This window comes from Olea europaea, chromosome 17, assembly GCF_002742605.1.
Source record: "Olea europaea var. sylvestris chromosome 17, O_europaea_v1, whole genome shotgun sequence".
Lineage (NCBI taxonomy): Eukaryota > Viridiplantae > Streptophyta > Magnoliopsida > Lamiales > Oleaceae > Olea > Olea europaea.
Window position 1 is genome coordinate 2,533,937 of NC_036253.1, and position 23,123 is coordinate 2,557,059.

The 23,123-nt window shown below is 36.5% G+C and overlaps 1 protein-coding gene across 3 annotated transcripts; it reads left to right on the forward strand.

Moving 5' to 3' along the window:
- Positions 1-675: 675 nt before the first annotated feature.
- Positions 676-21,793, forward strand: LOC111366036 (D-lactate dehydrogenase [cytochrome], mitochondrial). Of its 3 annotated transcripts, none has more exons than XM_022986662.1 (18): positions 676-979; positions 2,572-2,674; positions 2,947-3,047; positions 3,987-4,035; positions 4,274-4,366; positions 5,262-5,376; positions 6,404-6,464; positions 6,858-6,894; positions 6,968-7,029; positions 9,410-9,506; positions 9,906-9,980; positions 11,054-11,162; positions 18,543-18,652; positions 19,230-19,292; positions 19,579-19,658; positions 19,759-19,889; positions 21,128-21,171; positions 21,423-21,793. In XM_022986662.1, exons 1-18 carry the CDS (start codon positions 726-728, stop codon positions 21,540-21,542), a joined length of 1,704 nt encoding a protein of 567 aa, XP_022842430.1. In that variant the 5' UTR covers positions 676-725; the 3' UTR covers positions 21,543-21,793. The 3 variants fall into 3 exon arrangements, with proteins under 3 accessions (XP_022842430.1, XP_022842431.1, XP_022842432.1); XM_022986663.1 differs by lacking the exon at positions 676-979 and adding an exon at positions 1,736-1,947; XM_022986664.1 differs by lacking the exon at positions 676-979 and adding an exon at positions 2,194-2,276.
- The last annotated feature ends 1,330 nt before the right edge of the window (positions 21,794-23,123 follow it).

Genomic DNA, 23,123 nt, shown 5'->3' on the forward strand with positions numbered 1-23,123 from the left:
TTCTCGTTTGGCACTCATTTGAATTTTGCTATATGTACACCGACGACACCCCTTTTACAAGAGGGGGGCGACGCCCAATGAGTTCTTTTGAGAGCATGTTCGGTACAGCTTAAAATTAAATTAAAATTAATTTTTTGACAGTTATTTCATTATTTCAATCGTCATTTTTTATTTCTTCTCTTCCATATAAGACCTAGGCCCTGTTTGGTAGGAATTTTTTGCTCCAAAAAATTGATTTTTTGATCGTTATTTTACTATTCAAGCCGTAATTTTTGACTTCTTCTTTCACATGTGGACCCCACATTTCTTCTAACGTTCAAAAAATCAATTCTCAAAATCCCTACCAAACGAGCCCCTATTTTATCTCCAACGGTCAAAAAATCAATTAACAAAATTCTTACCAAACACCTAATCAAATCACATTTTCCTACAGTTGTGATACAAGAAGTCAGAATAGTGTCAGAACAGATGCAAATTGAATGATGCGTTGAGACTTTTCTGCCTATTTTGCCCTTAGATGCTCATTGGAAATGTACACAAGGCTATCTGGCATGGAATGTTGTCTTGCCTGGGCCCACAATTGTTTGAAATCGGCTGAAAAAATTGGATGAGGATGGGGCCACACAAGCTTTTAGTTATTTAAACAGAAAAATAAATATGCTAGGGATCATTTATCCTCCTCTGTTTGCCAACAAAGCTTTCCTGCTATCCTTTTCTTTTCAGCCATGGCTTTATCTTCCTGGCTCTCTCGCCTGCGTTCTTCTTCGAAACCCATATATTCCAATTTAAAAAACTCATTAGTGCATAAGCAGAACACCCGTCTAGCAAGAACTCTCATCGCGGGCTCAGAAAACGGGGAAAAACCATTTCAATCCTCATGGCTTGTCATGGCAGCGGCTGCCTCTGTTGCTTCAATTGCTTTGCAATTACGGAACAACGACGGCTCATCATTTTGTGATGCCCCAAATATTAATCAAATGTAACTAACAGTCTATCACACCCCTTCTCAGTTTTTTAAAATTTCTTTTGAATTTTTGATGGATTGGTTACGTTTGGAAGTGTCGAAGTTGGACTCTTTGCTTTGTTTTGCTTGATAGGGTGTATTCAATTGGATTTTAAATGGATTTTTTTTCAAAGGTCGCTTTGTGGATTTTTCATTGATTTATATAGAATTAATGACGAGTAGATTTCTATAGCTTTTCATTTTAAATCGTTTATAAACTTCTGTATAATTCAAAAGACTTACTTCTGTTTGAAAACTTTTATTTGAAGTAGAATTTATGATATACATAATGAGTTACACTCCTCTCATATAAAGGGGTCCACGAATATTCTATTATATGTGGACTCCTTTCCATATAAGGAGGTGTAATGATATGTATATACATAGTAATGTGAAATTCTCACATAGGAGATGATAGTTTTCACAATTTTTCTTTCCCTTCACCTACTCATATAATAAAAAATTATTTTAAAAAGAATAAAAATTTAAGATCTTAATTAAACAAATAATAATCAAAATTATACATATATATGATAAACAATAAATTTAATATTCAATATGATTAATATAATATACTTCTAAAAATAAATAAAAATTGATATATTTAAATTAATTATAAAATTTTCGTATACAATTTTATAATTTAAGAAGAAAATAAATAGAAATTATAAAAGTCTGAATTCACACTTGAATACACCCCCTAAAATTCATGAATTTTTCTGACAAAAATTCGACTAGGGAAACAAGATGAGATTTTTTTGTTCTTATGTAACTCCAACCTTGAAGGCTCCCACCGTCCCGCCTTTAGAGTTTTGTGATGGAGGTAAATCGCGGGATGTGTTCCAACAGGCCAGGGAACAAGAGTTGCTTGTACGCTGCGGCTACAAGGAGTCTAATTCCATATTTCAGAAATCGAAATCCTACACGGCGACTGCCAACAAGACGTGAGATAACCTCACCTTTGTGTTTTGCACCACTAGACTATGCCCGAAGTACTGATCATACATATCTCGTTGTTCTGTTAGGAGGTTTTAGAGCACTTTGGCTAGGCTAAAAAAGTTTGCTTATAAATGAATAAGTTTGTTTTAAAATACATGATTTTCTTTTATTTGCAGTGCCCCAAATATTAATCAAATGTAACTATTACACTCCTTTTCAGTTTCTTGAGTATTTTCTGTTTATTTTGAATTTTTGATGGAATGATTAAGGTTTGGAAGTTTTGAAGTTGGGAGTCTTTTCTCTGCTTTGCTTGAAGACGATTCTATGCACAAATGTATATAAGGGAACGAGATTGAATTTTTTTCTCCCATAATATATGAGTTGGTTTTGTTTTTGGGTTCTAATGTTGGTAGATTTTATTTATTTATTTTAATGTGATTAGATGCATATTACAAAAGCTTAATCGCATTATTAAAAAAAATTAATTGGAAGTATGAAGTTGGAACCTTTGTAGTTTTCAAGAACTCGCATAATGGAAAATTACTTTTTTTCAGAAATTTGAATGGTGATTACCTAAGTAGAATTTTTTTTCCCCTTTCTAAATCTTTTGTAATTCCTTTGAGTTTTAGAGGTAAGAGCATTGGTGGCAATGGCAGTACTGATTATCTGGTCAAAGGTACACATACAAAAGTTCCACAAGGGCTTATTGAGGAATTAAAGGTCATCTGTGAGGTACCATTTTTTCACACTTTAAGCAAGCATTTGAGCTAATTTTCCATTGTGATATTGATCAACTATTGATTGTTTTCTACAATAATGTTCTGGCATTTTTTCCGCGTTGCGTGACTTTCCAGTTTCTTCTACACTTGATTCTTTGCGAAATACAAAGTTTTGACTTTTTAATTTCTTTCCTGCATTGAGAGTTGAAACAAACAAGACAGAAAATTGTTAATTAGCTATGTTTTGTTTACTTTGGGTGGATTATAATGTTATTTAGAATATAGGATAACATGACAGTGGACTACGATGATAGATACTCTTATGGAAAGCCGCAGAATAGCTTTCATAAAACGGTGAACATCCCTGACGTGGTTGTTTTTCCAAGGTGAGATTGGTTCTTGTACCCTCAGAAATTTGCAGATCTGCTTATTAGTTGCTAATTAACCAAGCATTTATGTGGCTTGATGTGTGTGATGCTCTCCTTTCCCCCCCAAGGAACGTGCAGTCAGACAATTTTATTTTATTTTTTTCCTGTTCTTTTTGTTGTTTTGTCAAGAAATGCTATCAAATGATAATTGGATGTGTGTTGAAGTATTGGGGAAATTTTTTAAATGTTGAAGAGAACATTTTCTTGTGATTGGTGCTCTCATATGGCGCCTTCTGCTTGAGCGAGTTAATGCTCTTTTGGTTGCAAGAACGTTATGATAATAACTGGTGGATTCAAGGTATGTGATTGGCATGTGGGTTATGTAAGTTTGGGGGCACATATTGTGGGTCCAACAAAGAGTCCTGGCGTCTCTCTCTTGGGAGAGGAAGGGTAAATGTAATTTTCCTATGAGTATTTTTGAATTTTAAGACCAAGTGTAATGTTGTCTGTTGAGGGGCTAAAATAATGGCAATGATAATAGATGCAGACAGTAGTTTTGGGGAAGCTGGGCTCTATCGTTGATTTTATTTGTTTCTTATAGCGATTGAATGGTTCTATAAAGTAATGAATTTTAATTTCAAGAAAGAATGAAGAGAGCCTGGAAAATGGTTTACTAATTATTGTATTTTATCTAACATTGGGTCTTTGTTTGATATCATGAAGCCCCTGTTCTTTGATCTGCAGTATGTAGTTCATCTTGTAGTTTCTTTTATAATAGATACTGAAAAGAAAAAGACCATGTGAATGTAGAATCTTACTCATGTGAATGTAGAATCTTACTCTGTAAATGATTTAGAAGTGGACTGTAAATGATATTGAAGAGCTACAACTTGTTTCCATAGCTTCTAGCTGCATTACATCATGTACATTGTTCCAGCCTTTCTCTTCAAAATGCAGGTCTCAAGACGAGGTGTCCAAGATAGTGAAATCTTGTAATAAGCACAAGGTCCGAGCTTCTACTCTGTTCAAAATTTTTAAATTAGTTCTTTAGTCGCAAGAGTAATTTTTATTCTTTAAGACTGTAGCGATTCTTAAAAATGATTGTGAAAAAGGAGCATATTTTGATTATTAATGTTGGAGGAAGTTATGAGTCTTCAATTTAATCCAAACTGGTTTGGTAACTTTAGGCAAGCATTTCCTCATTTGATTTTTATTTCTCTAAATTACTAATTTGTTGTTATCAGGTCCCTATTATACCCTTTGCCGGAGCTACATCACTTGAGGGCCACACGTTATCCCCTAATGGTGGTGTTTGTATTGACATGTCACAAATGAAAGTACGAGTACAACTATGAATTGTTTATATTAGAGTTGATTTCTGAATGTCTCATATTTACAAGAGGATCTTCTTTTCCTTTTAACTTTAGAGAATCATTTTTCTCGATCGTCACGATCTTACTTCATTCTTTGGTTAACGAGAAACAGTATAATGTCAATCACGCTTTCATTATGTGGATAAATTTTTTTTAATTCTTAGTAGGTAAGAAGTAGAGAAGTGAAGGATTACTACTTCCCAAATAGACAGTTACCCAAAATCATAGTATAAAAATCAATCAGACACTGCTCTCTACCCTTGTGTTTTCATATGTCATGTGTCTAAAAGAGCTAAATCACAAAAAGAATATATTATCTTTGCAAGGTGGACAATAAAACCACACTGTCCTGTATGTAGTACAAATTCCTTTTCCTTTTCCTTTCCCCCCTTTTTTTTTCCTAAAAAAAAATCAGAAATGTAATTGTAACAGAATTTAGCTCAAATAATTTTCTTTATAAATTTTCTGTCCATGTAAAGTTAGTGCAGAATAGTCCAAAAGAACATGGGGATAGGTGTATACAAAGATTACCTAACAAACTGGATCAGCAAACCCCTAATTTTCTTTTTCACTGATTCAACTAGGCTTACTTTTCGTAGCACTCCTTCTCAGGGTATCATGCTTTAGATGTCTTTTCTCTACAGTTCTTGATTTTAATCTCATTTCTTTTGTCTTCAAAGTTTCAATTTTTCTTGCTATATCTGTTTCATAACTTATTTTTACAATAATTTAACCTATTTGTTTTGATTTCCATGTAACTAACTACACTAGGAGGTTTTTCAACAATTGCATGTACTAGTTGTATGTGTAGTTGGAAAATTTTCCTAATCCCTTACCTAGCGAAGTTTTTAAATTGTAGAACATCAAATCATTAAATCTTGATGATATGGATGTGGTTGTTGAACCTGGGATTGGGTGGATGGAACTTAATGAATACCTGGAGCCTTATGGTCTGTTCTTTCCTCTTGATCCAGGTTAGCTTCTTTTGATCTTCATCGGTCGATCTTCTATGTTTACATCTTCAAAATAATTTTTGTGTTTAGATGAGGTTTATTTATTTTTTAAAGAGAAAATGCTCGATATCAAGTAAATTTATACTTTTCAAACTAAGAGGTCTTATTTATATGAAGGCATGCAAAGATTTGATATGTGAAAGCATAAGACAGTCACAGCATGGTAATCGACTTGACGGTTCAATTCTTGAAAATAGAAATTTCAAAAAGTAACTTGACATAAGTGTCATGTTCTAGAGATTGTGTTTGATAAGTATACATGATTATATATATAAGCTTGTTTGACATGGTTGCAAAAGATATTTCGTGAGACTTTTCAACGGACGTAGTGCTGGAATGGCGAAAAGAACTCGTGTCTGTGATGAAGTTTGCTGATAGGACTTGAAAACTACTTGTAATAATGCTTAATGAAAAAGCGTTCACAAGAAGCGGGTGACACTTAATGGATTTTAGACCTTTCAGTGATCTAGTTGGAACAATGCTGGAAAAGCTGGGTGAATTTCTCTCAATTCCTGCTCCTCCCTAAGCGTAAGGCGCATTTCTCTTAGCAAATGAAGATATACATCGTCTTTGTTCCTATCTTGGTTGAATGTAGTATTTTCTTTCCTTGAGCTCTCAGGCAAGTTTTCATGCTTGACCATCGAAATCTTTGGGCGTGTTCAAAGTCAGACATGAAAGTAATTTACTGAGTGTGGAGGAATCTTCTTCCCTGTACAATTGCCAACTTTTCTGTTCATGGATTAGATCATATGAGAGCTAGAATGTGTGGATAAAATATCTATTTTCTTTTTTGGTCAAACAACCTGCTTGCCAGCTAGTCATTTGACTGGTTTTTGTCCTGGAGAGAAAGGAAAATAGTAAATTACTCCTGAATAAAGTTATTTCTTAACTGTACAGATTGGCTCAGATTTAATTGCGTAATAGATTGTATAGAGATTTATCACTTTTATATTGCATTACTATGTAATAAAAGCTATCTAATTGGCAGGTCCTGGAGCAACAATAGGGGGAATGTGCGCTACACGTTGTTCGGGTTCTTTAGCTGTCAGGTTACATACCTCCGTTTTAATTTTATAAAACACATGATATTTATTCTGTGTAATTCATTCTGATTTGTCAGTTATTGAAAATAATTACGTGAAACTAAATAGGCACCATTTTAAGTTTTCCAATTACGGCTAAAGTCCCATACGGTGGCATTATAGTTTTGCTCAAACTGCCATGACCGAGTTTCTATATTATATAATTATGAGCATTCCTACTTTTCTGTGTACCTAGTCAAATTGTTGTACGATGGCCCTGCACGCTTCTTTTGACTTATTCGAATGGCTGACATAAAATGCCCTTGCCTATGCGTAGAGACAGAAAAAATCTAAATTTTGTGAGAATACTACTTCATTCATAATTGAGTTTAGTTAATTATTTCTATTTCTAACATGTAGGTATGGAACTATGCGCGATAATGTCATCAATCTCAAGGTTTGTTATAACCTCATCAAATGTTTGTTTGATCAGTGGCGTACATTACATTAATTATGTTTCCTTCTTGCAGGTTGTTCTAGCCAATGGAGACATCATCAAGACTGGTTCACGTGCAAGGAAAAGTGCTGCTGGGTGTGTTTCCTTTTTCTATGTCTATTACACTCATTGTCCTGAATAATCTTTATCTTTAGAAGTTGTGTTAAACATCTTAACTTACTGTGAAGATAATGCATTAAAGCATTTTCTAACAAGCATAAGACCTGCATTTGGTTTCTAATTTTCTATCATTTTATCTATAACGTTGATGGGTAGGATTGGGAGGAAGAGGAAGCTATAGATTACCTAACATACAAATCGATTTTTTCTGAATATCCATTATTGATTATTTTGCAGTTTAGAGATGTGGGTTTTTCTTACCACGTTATCTAGATGTCTTGGCCATTTGTGAAATGAAAAGTAAAACAATTAAATGCTCATGTCATTCTTATGATCTTCGTTAGCCATTGCAAGATGCTTTTTGAAAGCAATTCTTGTATTCATATGCAGATGTTTAGTACTTTCAGTTTGGGAGCTCCCCTCTGCATAAGATGTCATGTTTGTTGGATGCTTGGCAGTGGGTTTTCAGTCACAAACATTTGTTATCTACATAATGACAATATATTTGCCTACATCATGTCGATAAACGACAATATCTATTTAGCATGAACTTGTAGCATTTCCACTACCAGTATGCATTATTGCAAATGTATTGGTTTGGCCTTATCTTAGAATAGTAAAAAGTCTGAGATTATTATGAAGCCATGTTTAGTGATGAGGTCATCTATCATCTATCATCTATATTTAGTTTTAGCTCGTTCTCCATATGTTTAGCACATTTATTTCTGATGGCATATTAAAACATTTCTCTAGCTTCCTTATGCTTGAAATTTGCATGGGTAATTGTCAACAACCTTTTGGTCTTTCATGGCAGCAAAAAGTTTAATTTGATTTATGTCCCATTTTCTTTTTGACTAGAATAAGTCCCATCCTTTACTTTTTAGACCTTCGGCCAATATCATTGTCCTTTGTAACTTCTTATTTTCAATATATTAAGGGTTGAGAGAGGACCTCGTTTGTTCCTATGTAGCTTTATTACAGCCTTGTGCTGCTTTATGCAATTAAAACAAAAAGGAATATCTGGAGTTATTGGGTTTATATATATTTTCACAGATAAAAGGGCTTGTGTATTATAGAAAAGGACAAATTTCCGATTATCCGATAATTCTGTATTATTTGCTTAGGAATAGCAACAGGAAGGGCGGCCATTACCATCCCACTTTGTTGTGGATTTTCAAAAGGCAGGTGGGGATGGGGTGGGAGCTGGGATAAATTCCCATTTTCCGCCTTTTTTAATTGTATATTTATTTTTTTCAAATACGATTTAATTTATAAAATACAAGTCTTGCTCCTGTTAGATGTCTTATGTTGAGGTATGGATAAGAGTTTGAGCCTCTTCCTTTTGCGACAACTGGCAGATAAGCTGAGCATCTAAAGAACATAAGATCCGAGTTGTCGCTTGGCATAGAAGTAGTACTGTCAGCTAAGGAAATTGGCACAACTAGGTATCTTAAAGATTGATAAGGGAAGAATCATGCTTTTATATGTTGCTCCGACTGTATCTGCTTGTGATGCACCTATGTCGGCTTGGCTTCTTCCATAACCTTTACCGTTGATGGTTCAGAAAGGAAAGCCTCCTGTCTGAAACATAAATGTCTTATCCCTCGTTATTATGCGACACTCAGTATTTCTACTTTTCCCATTTCCTCCTCGAATCCTTTCTTTCAATGGATCTTTCTTGTGTTTAGGTTAGCTCTCTACTTTAATCTCTGCTCTTCGAGTCTGACTTTCCCGCTTCAGTTGCCATTACCTCTACCTTAACAATCCACTCACATGGTGTAATTACAATTTGGAGAAATTCTCCGCATGAGTTCGCTGGATGTTACAGCCGCCTTGTGCATTCTTCTACGGGCCTACCCCAGGGGCTATATATTCATGTAGGGCATAATAATCTCGTGCGCGAACACAACTAGGTATAGATACAAATAGTGGTTCATGAGGTCCGTGCATGCCTTGCTGAAGATTTTGATTTTCGAAGTCTTATGATGGCCGAGGCAGCAAATAATTGAACACTCTTGATAAATTTATTGGCTCAAACATTGGAGTAGCTTGGTCGAGCATCCCTTTTTTTCCATTTATTTGAACTCAAGAATTTAAAATCCTTTGAAACATAAAATAAAATAAAAAGAATCGGGGGGTTTCGGGGCGGGGAATTTTGCTGTCCTTCATGATCTATTACTCATATCTTTTAGTTCCTTACTCATTGTAATTACCAATTCTTGGTGTAGCCTATTGATATCTTACTATAAAAAGGAAACAATTTGGTGTGCTAAATCACAAAATTTTGTTTCTTTGAGTAACAAGAAATAATTTCACTCAATAACCCTATTAACTTGCCTTGTTGCAAACTGCATAGGTATGATTTGACACGTCTGATGATTGGAAGTGAAGGAACATTGGGTGTTATCACTGAAGTTACTCTACGCTTGCAAAAGATTCCACAACACTCAGTGGTATTCCCTAGTCGTTCACAATGGTGTTCCTCTTTAGTTTAACCTTAATTCATTGTTTTTCCGCCTCTTAAAATGTTTTTGCAAACTCATGCTGGTGGTGGGTGCATGTATGTGTGTGTAGCTTTCATTAACTTACTAGTTAGTGGTAAGTTCACAAGATGCTAGAGCCTACTTTGTTAGGACAAAAAATGTGCCTCTTATTGGTATGCATTATTAATGAAGCATGCTTTAGTATCTTTCCGTTGCTGGTATGTATATGTATACTAGAGATGATAAGAGTAAAATATTTCACTTGGTTAGATATTGTCTTGGACTACTGCAATTGTAGCATAGAAGTCTGGTCTGAAGTTTCCTTTAGGCTTAATATCAGCCTATTTTATGGCTTTTATTATGGTTCAGGTTGCAATGTGTAACTTTCCTACAATTAAAGATGCAGCAGATGTTGCTATAGCCACTATGCTGTCTGGCATACAGGTCAGTAACGTTTGCCAAATTTGATGTTAATTGAATTTTCATATCGTATAGATTGAAACCATAATTTCTTATTTATTGTTCGATGTACAAACTATCTGTGAATAATAAAACTATAAGTATGTGTTCACTTGTCAAAAAAGATTTAGTTTATCTCATGGTTTGTTTAATTAAATTATTTAACTAAAGAAGCTACGGGTATAGATTCAGTGAACAAAGTAGGGTAAGAACACATGCCATATATTAATCCAGAAAATCAATTATGTAAGATCATTTCAATGTTACTATTCTGAAGTCAGCTGTATTTTGTGGTCAAAGAAAGGCCATATGATGTTTCTAAGACGAACATATGCCATATACTAATCTAGAAAATCAATTACAAAGTAGCTATTTCTGAGTCAGTCGAATTTTGTGACCAAAGGAAGTCCATAAGATGTTTCTAGAACCAATGGTTCTGAGACCTTCTGGTGCCAAAGATTTCTGGCCTTTTGTACTCTTTCCATTGGTTTATTAAGCCCTTGTTTGAGCTACATTATTTTGATAATATTGTTAGAACGTGTGGTTGAAATGATGTCAAATCACTGTTTAAGAATGTATTTTTTTGAAAGAATGTGGATCAAAATTTACTGTAAAGTTCGAATAACAAGGTTTATGTTAGCCCGTGTCTGCCCAATTTCTTTTGTACTTGTATTCTATTTTCGTTTAAACTTTGAATAATAACAGCTGCAGAATGAAGGGTCAAAATGGCTGGCACAACTCTGTTTACATTTATTGGCACAATGGCCCCCCCCCCCCCTTTTTTTTCCCTGACTCGTTGAACAAGCACTTGCAGGCTTGCAGCATATTGGATGTTGAATTCTTATGATGGATTTTTTGTTAATGCCTATTTGTTACCAAAGAATTTTCAGTGATATGCTTGCATGTTCATTTCATCTATATTGTAAAATGGATTAGCAACTGAACTAGACCTCATTTGGATGACCTGCACTAAATTTAGTTGACTTGGATATTTCGATAGCTATTGAATATGTTAATAATATTATATTTTCTCCCCGCTTTTTCGCTATGCCCACTAGGTTTCAAGGGTGGAGCTTATGGATGAAGTTCAAGTGAGGGCGATTAATCTTGCTAATACAAAAAATTTACCTGAAGTTCCGACTATGATGTTTGAATTTATTGGCACAGGTGAACCATGCCCACTTTTCAATAACTTGCCACCATGTCATTTTATTTATTTACAGTATGTATATATACAAATATTATTGTAGCATGTCTCTTTCTATGTGTTTTGTTTTGTGTGTGGTTCGCAGGGAATGGGGTGGCAAATATTGACTTTACATGATCATGTGCAATATTTTGGTGAATTAATCTGCAAGTACAGAGTGCTCTCTTCCATGACCTTCCTAATATCCAAACCCATGACCAGCGACCCATCGTCGATACACCTCCGACCATTCCTCTAACCGGCGACTGCAATATCGCGTCGGACGGAAACCCTAACCCATACAGCCCCACGCCACATATAAAGTCACACCAATCTGGGATGCAAACCCAGATCACACCAAATCCAACCACCATTCAGGCAGATGTACCTGACCGGAGCACAGTGCAGGCGATTCCGATGCCGGAGGCAGGCCGGGGAGGAGCACGCGCCGGCGTCGGAGAACCAGAATGTCAGGCAGAATGTCCCCAGTCCAGTAACGATGCCTGTTTTGCTGTCTAATAAGCTGTTCACACATAATCAGGGAAGGAAGTTTGTGGATGAATTTGATGTGGCCTTCAATCATCGTTTTCGAGTTGAGACGAAGGAGTTTGCAATTTCTGTTACCAATCTTGGTGCTGTTAGATTGACCGAATGGGGCTCGAAGATATCGAATGCAATTAGCATGGGAAGGTTTGGTGCACTTTGGATGGTGAATATGGTGGACAAGTTGAGGGTAACTAGTAAGCATGAGGAATTCATTTCTAGGTTCAATGAGTCATCAAGAACCTTCTTGGCACAGCGTTGTGCGAATAGCCGTGGTAGGTACTTGATGATAGCACAGTATGGGGATAGGCGTAGGAAAGGAGTTGTGATGGTGCCGGAAGGCGCGAATGGAGAAGGATGGGCATCAATCTCGCGGGTATTTCAAACTGTTGTTGATTCTTTTGTTGCTGGGGGTAAGGCCAAACGTCGACCGGTGAATGAACGTAATCGACAAAGATTGACTTATGCAGACGTAACAGCAAACTTAAATACCTCGAAGCAGGCTGACCAGCGGATGCAACAGCAAAAGGAGATGACTGACAGTGTCAATGTAAACGAAGGTCAGGATTGTTGTTTGCATAAGGCTGAAGTTATGGCCCGTGTCCAGGAATTGAAAGGAGCATTGGAGGAATTGATTAGGCTAGTGGGAAGTGGGTATGAAATGGGTCCCAAGAAGTTATTATGTTGTCACAAGTGTGGAGTAGGTATGGATGAGTATCCAGCTGTTGGAAAACAAGCATCGGGATTGAATAAGAAGGAATCGACACATAATCAAGTGAAGCAAGGAAGACTCGAAATCTCTTGCGAGTCTATTGATTGGATTGAAACGGACGAGGGACAATCCAAATATGACAAAGGTGAAGTCTTAGAGGGGTTGGATATGGTTGAGGTTGACGCGGGGACCGATGTAGACCGAGAGGTGGTACCTTTGTCTAAAGAAAGGGAGCCGAGTATGGTGAACTTGGAGACAGTAATGATGAGTGCAATGGACACAATCCCACACGATGATGGGCTTTTACTAAGCGACCAAGGGACGAGGCATCTACTGTCAGGGGTGATAGAGCACGACGCGACACCTTTAACAACAAGGGTTGCAAACACATATAATTGAAGGAACTCTAAGTCAATGAAGGTAAGTGACTTGGGGACGGAAAAAGCACTGGTGTTGTGGGTAGATGGAGCCAAGAAAGGAGAAATAGAAAGTGATGTTATACAGGTGGAGGAAACAGGGGAATTGTCTGGATTCGAAACTAGACACCCACCTTCGAACTGGGTTCTACAGAAAATCCAGGATTTCAGTAAGTTAATGGGCGTGTCTTGTGATGGATACGAAAACAGATTACTACAATTGTTTGAGGATTTGGAGGCCAATAGGGGACAGAAGATGAGTAAACAAGAAGGTAAATTAAGAAGAAAGGGCGATCGTGAACTTAAGAGGCTCGAATGGTTAGTTAATTATGATGGCGAGGGTAGTGAATCCAAGAATGGAGTAATGGGGAGGGATGCTAGACTGTTGAAATGATACCACAAATAATTAGCTGGAATGTAAGGGGACTTAATGAAGTTGGGAAAAGGATGAGTGTTCGACATCTGCTATGGGGCTGGGGAGCGAATCTTGTATGCTTACAAGAAATCAAGATGGAGGTCATCTCGAGGGCGGTGGTTAGTAGCTTATGGGGGGACAGCATGTAGGGTATCAGTTCATGGGATCATCAGGGGTTTCTGGAGGCATATTAGTCATGTGGAACACCAGAGTGCTTGAGATGGAGGAGGCGAGTGTTGGATTGTTCTCAATTTCGATATCGTTCAGAAACAGTGGGGATGGATTTCAGTGGATGTTCATAGGTGTTATGGGCCTAATACTGATGACAGTAGACGGGGCTTGTGGGATGAACTGGTTGGAATGATGGCTTGGTGGAATCTACCAACGTGTATAGGAGGTGATTTTAATGTGGTTCGATTTCCTATTGAGAGGTCGAATGGTGGGAGACTCACGGGGGCTATGGAGGATTTTTCAGACTATATAAGGGAGAATATGTTGGTGGATTTACCTATGATTGGAGGAGATTTTACCTGGTCATCCAATTGGGATCAACCTGCTTTTTCTCGTATTGACAGATTCTTGATATGCGGAGAGTGGGAGGCTAAGTATTCAAATATCATTCAGAGAAGATTGGGGAGGGTGTACTCTGATCATTTCCCCATTATGTTAACTGGGAACAGGACGGATGGAGGACGAAGGCCTTTTAAGTTTGAGAAAATGTGGTTGAAAGTTGAAGGTTTTAGGGAGAAAGTACAGACTTGGTGGACATCTTACGATGTCAGGGGGTCTCCTAGTTTTGTGTTAGATCAGAAGTTGAAGTCTTTGAAAAGAGATTTAAAGAAATGGAATGAGGAGGTTGTGGGCAATGTGAACTATCGTAAAATTCAGTATCTTTCCGAGATTGAGGAGTTGGATAGGTGGGAGGAGAGTCAAAGGTTGGCTGGGGAGGAGAAGGAGAAACGTAGAGCATTAAAGGAAGAATTTGAGAGGTTGGTGGAGATGGAGGAGATTGCTTGGCGTCAGAAATCTAGGATCAATTGGTTGAAAGAAGGAGATAAATGTACTAAGAGGATCGCTAACTCTAATAGGCACAAAAACTCGATCACAGTGTTGGAAGTGGATGGGATAACTTATGAAGAACCACTCGAAATTGGAAGCAAATTGGTGAATTTCTATCAGAATCTATATCAGGAGCAGTTTGAGTGGAGGCCAGAGTTGGAAGGATTGGATTTTTCTACTATCACGGAGGATGATGCCGGGTGGTTAGAGCGACCTTTTAAGGAGGATGAAATCAAGGAGGTAGTGTTTAGCATGAACGAGGATAAGGCCCCTGGACCGGACGGTTTCTCGTTCTTATTTTACAAGGCTTGTTGGGAGGTGGTGCGATCGGAAATTTTGGATGTGTTTACATATTTTTTTGAACATGGCAGGTTCCAGAAAAGTTCTAATGCTACATTTGTTGTGCTGATCCCTAAAAAATCGGGAGCGACTGACATTAAGGACTGTCGCCCTATTAGCCTAATCTGTGGGGTGTATAAGATTATTGCGAAAGTCCTGACGAATAGATTAAAGGAGGTGCTCGGGAAAGTAGTGTCCAAGTTTCAGAATACTTTCGTAAAAGGTCGCCAGATTTTGGACTCTGTGCTGATAGCAAATGAATGCATTGATTCAAGATTGCGTTTGGGAATTCTCGGGATGTTATGTAAGCTCGATATTCAGAAAGTATATGATCATGTGAACTGGGGGTTCCTCTTGTATATGCTTAGGAGGTGCGGCTTCGGGGATAAGTGGTGTAAATGGATTCAGTTATGTATTTCTATTGTTTCGTTCTCAGTTATGGTCAACGGAACGCCGGAGGGTTATTTTCGGAGTAGTAGAGGATTGCGGCAAGGAGATCCACTATCCCCATTGCTTTTTGTTATTGTGATGTAGGGTTTCAGTAGGATGTTTTAAAGAGCTGTGGGAGAGGGTTTGGTAAGGGGCTTTAGGGTTGGCCAATTGCAGGTGTCTCATTTGCTATTTGCAGATGACACGTTGATCTTATGTGATGCGGATGATGAACAATTCAGGAGCCTACGTTGTTTGCTCCTATATTTTGAAGTGGTGTCTGGATTAAAAATCAATTTGGGGAAATCTGAGGTTATTCCAGTTGGGGAGGTCACTAATGTGGAGTTGGCTGGCATATTGGGATGTAGGATTGCACAATTGCCCATGTGATATTTAGGCCTCCCGCTAGGGGCACGGTTTAAAAGTACACATATCTGGAATGGTATTATGGAAAGAATGGAGAGGAGGTTAGCGGGGTGGAAGCGTATGTATCTTTCTAAGGGAGGTCGACTTACCCTTATTAAATCCACTCTCTCAAATCTCCCCACTTACTTTTTGTTATTGTTTCCTATTCCGGTTGCAGTGGCAAATAGATTAGAGAGACTTCAAAGAGAATTCTTGTGGGCAGGGTTAGGGGAGGAGAGGAAAATGCATTTGGTTAATTGGTGTACTATTTGTTTGCCTATGAGGATGGGGGGCTTGGAGTGAGGAGCCTTGTTTTGCATAATAAGGCTTTATTGGGCAAGTGGTTGTGACGATTTGGAGTGAAGAGGGAGAGCTTTTGGAGAGAAATTATTAGGGCAAAGTATGGTGTGATGGAGGGGGGTTGGTGTACGGTTGAGGGTCGTGGCTCCTATGGGGTGAGTTTGTGGAGGTATATCCGACGGGGATGGAGTGATTTTAGGGACAAACTAAATTTTGTTGTGGGAAATGACACCGATATTAGATTTTGGGATGATAGTTGGTGTGACGATCAACCGTTAAAGGAAGGATTTCCCTCATTGTACCACATTGCGTTAGAGCCTGCTGCTATGGTGGGTGATGTACTTGACATCCATAATGGGGGCTATAGTTGAAATATTACTTTTGGGAGGGGTTTACAGGATTGGGAATTGGAAGATTATTCGTTGTTTTTGACCGCTCTGCATGAGATACAAATTCGGGTTGGAGAGGGTGATTGTAGCAGGTGGAGGTTAGCTCGAGATGGTATTTTTTCAGTCCGCTCATACTTTCAATCCCTTTTGGGATTTGTGGAGAGTTCATTACCTTGGAAGATGGTGTGGCAAAGTAAATTGCCTCCACGGGTAGCATTTCTATTGTGGACAGTTATGAGGGGGCAGTGTCAACGGTGGATAATCGGCAGTGTCAACGGTGGATAATCTTCAACGAAAAGGATTTTATGTAACCGAGTGGTGCTATATGTGTAAGAAGGATGGAGAGACGATTGATCATTTATTCATTCATTGTGATGGCGTGCGTTGGCTTTGAAACAGTATTCTGGCTTCTCAATCAATGGATTGGGTGCTACCTAGGCGTATTGAAGACGTGGTGCGGGCATGGAGAAGAAAACTTCGTGATAAGGATAGCAAACTTCTATGGAATCTTATCCTGGGATGCATTGTATGGTGCATATGGAGAGAACGGAACGATCGATGTTTCGAAAACCATACAAAGACAACAGAGCAGATAAGAGAATTATTTTACTTGACTTTGTATACTTGGTTTAATGCAGTGACTAAAAATCCTGTTGTAGGGTTGCTTAATTTCTTGTTGTTCCTTTCATGCTTAAAGTGATTGTATACCTCTCGTGTACTCTTTTTTAAGGAATAAAATTCTCTGATTACCTATAAAAAAAAAAAAAAAATCTGCAAGTACAGATTTTTTTAAACAGAATTGGCAGAAACTATTTTTCAACAGTTGTCTTATTGTACAAATTCTGTAGAAAAAGTCTATACTTATAGCATTGCTCTAGTTTGGTAGCAAAGGATTGAAAACTTGTGGTCTGCATCGGGAGGGAGCGAGGATAAATAATTAAATATTTTCGTGGGAGGATTATGGTAAGATAAAGTTGGAGGGTTGTGGTCAGTATTTAAAAAGGTGGAAATAGGTAATTAGGCATTTTTTCCTTCGAGGCGTAAGCCTCACCACAAACCAAAAAATTAATAAAATATTATAAAATAATAAAAAATAACATATAAATATAATAAACTATAAAGAATCAATCTTAAAGAACTCTCCATAGAATTATCATCAACATAAATTAATAAAGTAGTAAATATTAAATTGTCTGTATGCGGTATGTGGAAGCTGCCAAGGTTAAAGAAAAATTGTAGTTGATGAGTTGGTGTTAAAATAAAAGCAAAGAAAAGAAGAAATTAAAAAAGAAAAGTAAAAAAAGAAGAAGAGCATAACTACATGCAGCAAACTGCCTTAATATTGTAGACTTATCCTGATGCCGGAATATTGTGGGAGAAGGTGGTTTCTGTCTTGGGAATTGGGTACTGGCATGCAGAAGATTGTTGAAGCTTTCTGGTTTTTTGTCTTTGGTGGGGTATATTATTATCTTAGTTTTTAGCCATGTCCCCCGTAGAGGTATATATGTCTACCCTTGTTTCATGTATAATCGAGTGCCTAGTTTGGTGGATCACTTATATGGAGAGGGGAGGTTTGTAAAATTAAACACAAGTTCACATGCTTTTTTGGAAGATATACCGTGTTGACAAAATAAGAGAGAATGACAAATCAACCAAAGTCACAATATTAGGGTCTCGTGGGTTTTATTTTAGACATGTCATGTTCTGGTTATCACATGCCATCAGTTTTGGATCTGAACATCTAGAAGCCATCTTTAATGGGGTATGGTTCATTGCTTGACTGTAGCACCAATTTACATTGAGACATCTGAAATATGAAATAACCAGCAAACTGAAACTGATAAAGAAAGATTCGTTTGGATTGTGCATATCATCTCATAAGTTGAGTATCAACTACAATGTGAGCATAAGGTATTTATTTGACGTGCACATTTGAATCTGTAGAAGATTCGACCGCTATCTACTCAATATTCTGTGGGTTTCTGTTATCAGATGATATTCCTTTATTTTATTGGTAGACATATAGCATAAGAGCTAGTGCAATTCAGAGTTTGAGTTAAATTAATCTAGCTAACCCGTTGACTTCCTGTAACAAAAAAAAAAAAAAAAATTCTGACTAATTTGTTCATAATGATGCTTAATGGGATTAATTTTAGCAAACCTTTTTGACTTGCTGGTACTAACTCTTGTAAATACTGCTACAGATTTTTTTATTTATTTATTTATTTTTTAATATCATTAAACTCTCTGTAGCATTTAAAGATCTTTACACTTCAATACTAGAGTATTTTTAGGCTGGAAATTTTTAAATTTTTTGACAATTTCCAACTTGTTTTGGTTTCAATGTCCACCAGAAGCATATGCCCGTGAACAAACACTTATAGTTCAGAAGATAGCTTCAGAGCACAATGGCTCTGATTTTGTGTTTGCAGAAGATCCTGAAGCGAAAAAGGAACTTTGGAAGGTATGTGGCTTAATGTCACGAGCCAATGTGCACACAATAATTTCTTTTCCATTTACGGTGTTGTGGCATTTTCTCCCATATGACTCAATACATTCTGCTTCCGTTTTCCTTCTCTATTAGTGGAGATGATAAATAGCCTTCTAATCATCTTTCTTCAGTAATTCTCTGATTTTCAATATTTGGAGTTATAAACTGTTTGATAAACATTTATGAATGTTTTTGCTTATCTTGGCGAGTATGAAGAAGACATGCAATATAGGGATTTCGTTGCAAATGTAGGTTAGATTCATTTGAAAAATCAGCCCACAGCCTTGATCCCAACTTAGATTCAAATTACCAGTTTTTGGACAAGATTGTTCCTTGCTCAATCAATTTATCTTGTATTCTACATCTGCCAAAATGCTTTTTACTTTTTGTGTTTCCTTCTTGAAATTTGATTTGATCCTGAGGGGATCTAAGAAGCTTTGAATAAAAGATGGTGCGAATGACTTAACTTTTATTTTTCTGTATTTTAGATGGTAATGGTGCTTTTCTTTTTCTCTATTTTAGCTAATTTCTTCAAATGTTTTACATGTAGCTAAGAAAGGAGGCACTTTGGGCGTGCTTTGCAATGGTACCAAATTCTGAAGCAATGATAACGGTGAATTTCTCTCTTTATATTGACATTCCATATTTTCAGTTTAAAAACTATTATTGTGCATGTCTAGGTGAAACATGAAAGTTTTAGGTTTTGGATGTGGTAGTTTTGGTAATCTCTCTCTTCCCCTTCTCACTTTGATTTATCTGTGCATCTGGCTATTTCATGCTTCTTAGCATTTTAGATTTCAAATAATTCATGGATCTCTTTTGCTCTTAGCTAGCCATAATAACTTGGTTTCTGGACCTCATTGAACTTGAAAAATCTGATATACTTTGTTATCACGCAGGATGTGTGTGTTCCGCTATCACGCCTTGCAGAATTAATATCAAGATCCAAGCAAGAGCTGGGTTCTTCATCTTTAGTATGGTATAGTATTTATACATAGAGACGAAACCATTGGGAGTTAGTAAACCACGTTTCTAGGCCTTGCTTTTCTTATGGTCTTACATCACATATGCTTTAACAGCACCGTCGTTGCTCATGCTGGTGATGGAAACTTCCACACTTTTATTCTATTTGATCCCAACCAAGAGGAACAAAGGAAGGAAGCTGAGAGATTAAACCACTTCATGGTGCATACAGCTTTAGCCATGGAAGGTATTGCACAAGCTGCTTAAGCAAACTCTTTTCTTTTTTTTCTTTTTTTTTTTTTTGGCCTGAAATTTCTATTCTCAATATTCCTTCTTCAGACTAATGAAGTCTTCTCATAAACTGCCCCGTTCTTTATTATTCATGTTATCATATACTAATGATGTGGAAACATGAGCTTAAATATCCACTTACATAGACAACAGCATGTAATATTTTTTAAAATTAAACTACTTCTGCGGGTTTAGGAGTTTTTAGGCTCCTGTCCAATAGTGTAATGTGTGGTTTGACATTGTTTGCTACCCAATATTAATATAAATGAAGTACTGGAGGGGGATGTTTGGCCTTACCTCCTAAGAAGGATTCTACAAAGGACTTGTGAAATTTAAACAAAGGAATACTACTCCCCTAAACACATTTGGGTCCTATTCCTAGCTTCCATACATTTATTCTATGTTAGCTTACATTTGTGGAGCCTAGTCTAAGCATGCAAATATTCTGCCACTAAGCTACTGAACTAGAAGTCCCCTTATTTAGGCTTTCTTTTTAGTTTTTAGGGATTCTTAAATATGGAAGGCCAAGCTTATCAGTTTTTAGGATGCCTTACCATCTCTCTCTATATGAGTCACGAGTCACTTCCACCCGACTTGCTCTTAATCTGCAGCCTTTCATTTGCACACCAGTATGCAGGCATGTTAGCTTCTCTTGGTAGCATGTAATATTCTTACAGTTTGCATTAGCAAACAACCCACTTTTGTCATCTGTAGCAAACTAGTTTCACATTTTCTCTCTTGGGTGAAGTTTTTGAATATCCATCTCTCTGATGCTCAATGGGTTATGTTAGTTTATGGCATAAATCAGTCAACCTTTTGATAAGAAGAATGGAATTTTCAATGATTGCCCAGTTGCTTACCAGTTCATTCACGATGAATTAGTTTGTCACATCCATGATTATACAGTAAATTTAGTGGCATCTTTTCCATTCTTCAAGGTTTACCTGGTAGCTGGAAAAAATGAGTCACTCATTACACATAGAACAGTTTTTGACACATAGAACAGTTTTTGACATCTGAACGCCAAAATTGATGATAGGACTATATTCTTGAGTTCCTCTTCCAACTCCTGAACTGGCTTTTACGTACATGTTTTAAGTTGTGGAATTGTGTTATAAATAGTGTGAAAATGGTGTTGAGAAAAAGATATTCCATTCTGACGTTTTCTAATCTTTTGATACCATGGCTGAGAAGGAACATGCACGGGAGAACATGGCGTCGGCACAGGGAAAATGAAGGTATTATTAAATGTACTGAGACATTTAGTACTGTTGATACACTGACTTTAAAAAGACAACAGCAGATATACAAAGCCCCTCTATCTTTTGACATTTATGGAAGGATGGGTTAGATGTTCTGGACATGCCTAAAGAGGTTTTGTTCATAAGAGTGATTTCATGTCGACTAACATGATTGAAATTCAATAATTAGTGTCACTTTGAAGATGATTGATTATCTTTTTTCTGATTCTTTTTTCTATATATTCCAGTATCTTGAGGAAGAACTAGGAATCGAGAATTTGAGGACAATGGAAAGGATAAAAGATGCTTTAGATCCTAACAACATCATGAATCCAGGAAAGCTCATCCCACCCCATGTGTGTCTCTAAGTAGACTTGTACTGTACGTATTGACGCTACAACCGATCTTTTACTCTCTATTTACAAGTAGTCGAGTTACTGAAGATTCTCCGAACATTATATGGCATAACCTTGTAGTTTGCGCGTGAATTACATAATAGAAAACTGTTTTATTTGGCGGCATGTATTCTTCTTGACATCTGTTTAATGTATACTTTTGAAACACGTTTGTTTTGTCATGAAAATTACAACATCAGCCGGAAGAATTACGTTTGTGTAAATTTCATATTGTTGGAATGCAGTGAGATATAATCGTGTCTTTAGCAATTACTGTATATTGTTTTCTTAGTTTTTGAGAAAATCTTGAACCTGGGGAGTTTCGTAAAAATAAGGAGTAATAGACTGTATACTTCTTCTGTCGTTAATGTTGGTCAGTATTATCGAATCGAACCGTGATGTGAAACAACATGTGAATTGAATGTGGAACATACAAAGAGAATCTCCAGGGAAGATTTGGGAAAAGGTTGCAGATAAGTGTAAAAATTATTGGCCTAGTCTAAATGAAGAAAAATACAAGGGTCAAGTCAACCTATAGAAAGGGACAATATAGGAGTTAGGACAAAATAAGAGAAAGACAAACAAGGCATAGGTCAAAAGTGATAATATAAAATGATTTTTCTTCATGAAATTGATGAAAAAGTTGAATGCCTGCAGATGAAAATATGAAAGATTTATCCTTTTATCATATTTATATCTCATAATTTTATCTCCATGTTTTGGCATATTTGCTCCATTGAACCGAAAAGTATGGAGGTGAATTAAAAAAGAAAAATAAGTTAAAAAAGTTGTATATTCCATGTTAACTGCAAATGATGCTTAAGAAACATGCAATCATTCTCAACTTGCGGAAAGTAAAATAGCCCTCCAACTTAGCTACTGCAATTCCCATTATATTATACGTTCTTTTTTTTTTTTTTTTTTTTTTTTTTTTTTTTTTTTTCTTTCTTTCTTTTTTCTCAAAGGAGATGTTTTCATATTTTTCAGAATTATTGAAGTTTACATTTTTTATATTTTTTTCCTATTCTTTTGGAAATGTATTTAATATACTAGAAAGATGGATTGGAGAAAGAATGATGATCGGCTTTGTTACATGAGGTGGGTTTGGCTAGGTAACATAATGTGAATCTATTTGATTACAATTCTTAGTATGATAGTTACGATGGTATTTGATGAATTTTAAAATATTATAAATTCTAATAAATTTCGTATATTCGAATAAATTTTCACAAAATTCTTACTAAAAGTTATGAACTTTTGAAAGAGCGGTGTACTTTTAAGCTTGGTCCCAAGAAAGAACCAAAACAAAATTTTTGTTCACTTTAGTTATTGAAATCGATATTATATATTTCAATTTACTTAAAAGAATAGAATGAAAAGTTATGGTTACATTTTTGTTTGAAAAAGAATAAACTTTTTCATAATAATACATTAAAAGACAAGAGTTATGTTAATACGATATTGTGTACGCATGAAAAAGTTGAATACTGAGTTTTCTTTCTGGCGTGTCAAAAGAAAATAAGTTATGTTAATCACGAAATTTGAAATTTAATT

Coding starts and splice junctions, on each gene's coding strand:
- LOC111366036 (XM_022986662.1), top strand. CDS start 726: ATGGCTTTATCTTCCTGGCTCTCTCGCCTGCGTTCTTCTTCGAAACCC. Junction 7,030..9,409: donor GCAAGGAAAAGTGCTGCTGG/GTGTGTTTCCTT, acceptor CAAACTGCATAG/GTATGATTTGACACGTCTGA. Junction 19,890..21,127: donor TACAGCTTTAGCCATGGAAG/GTATTGCACAAG, acceptor ATGGCTGAGAAG/GAACATGCACGGGAGAACAT.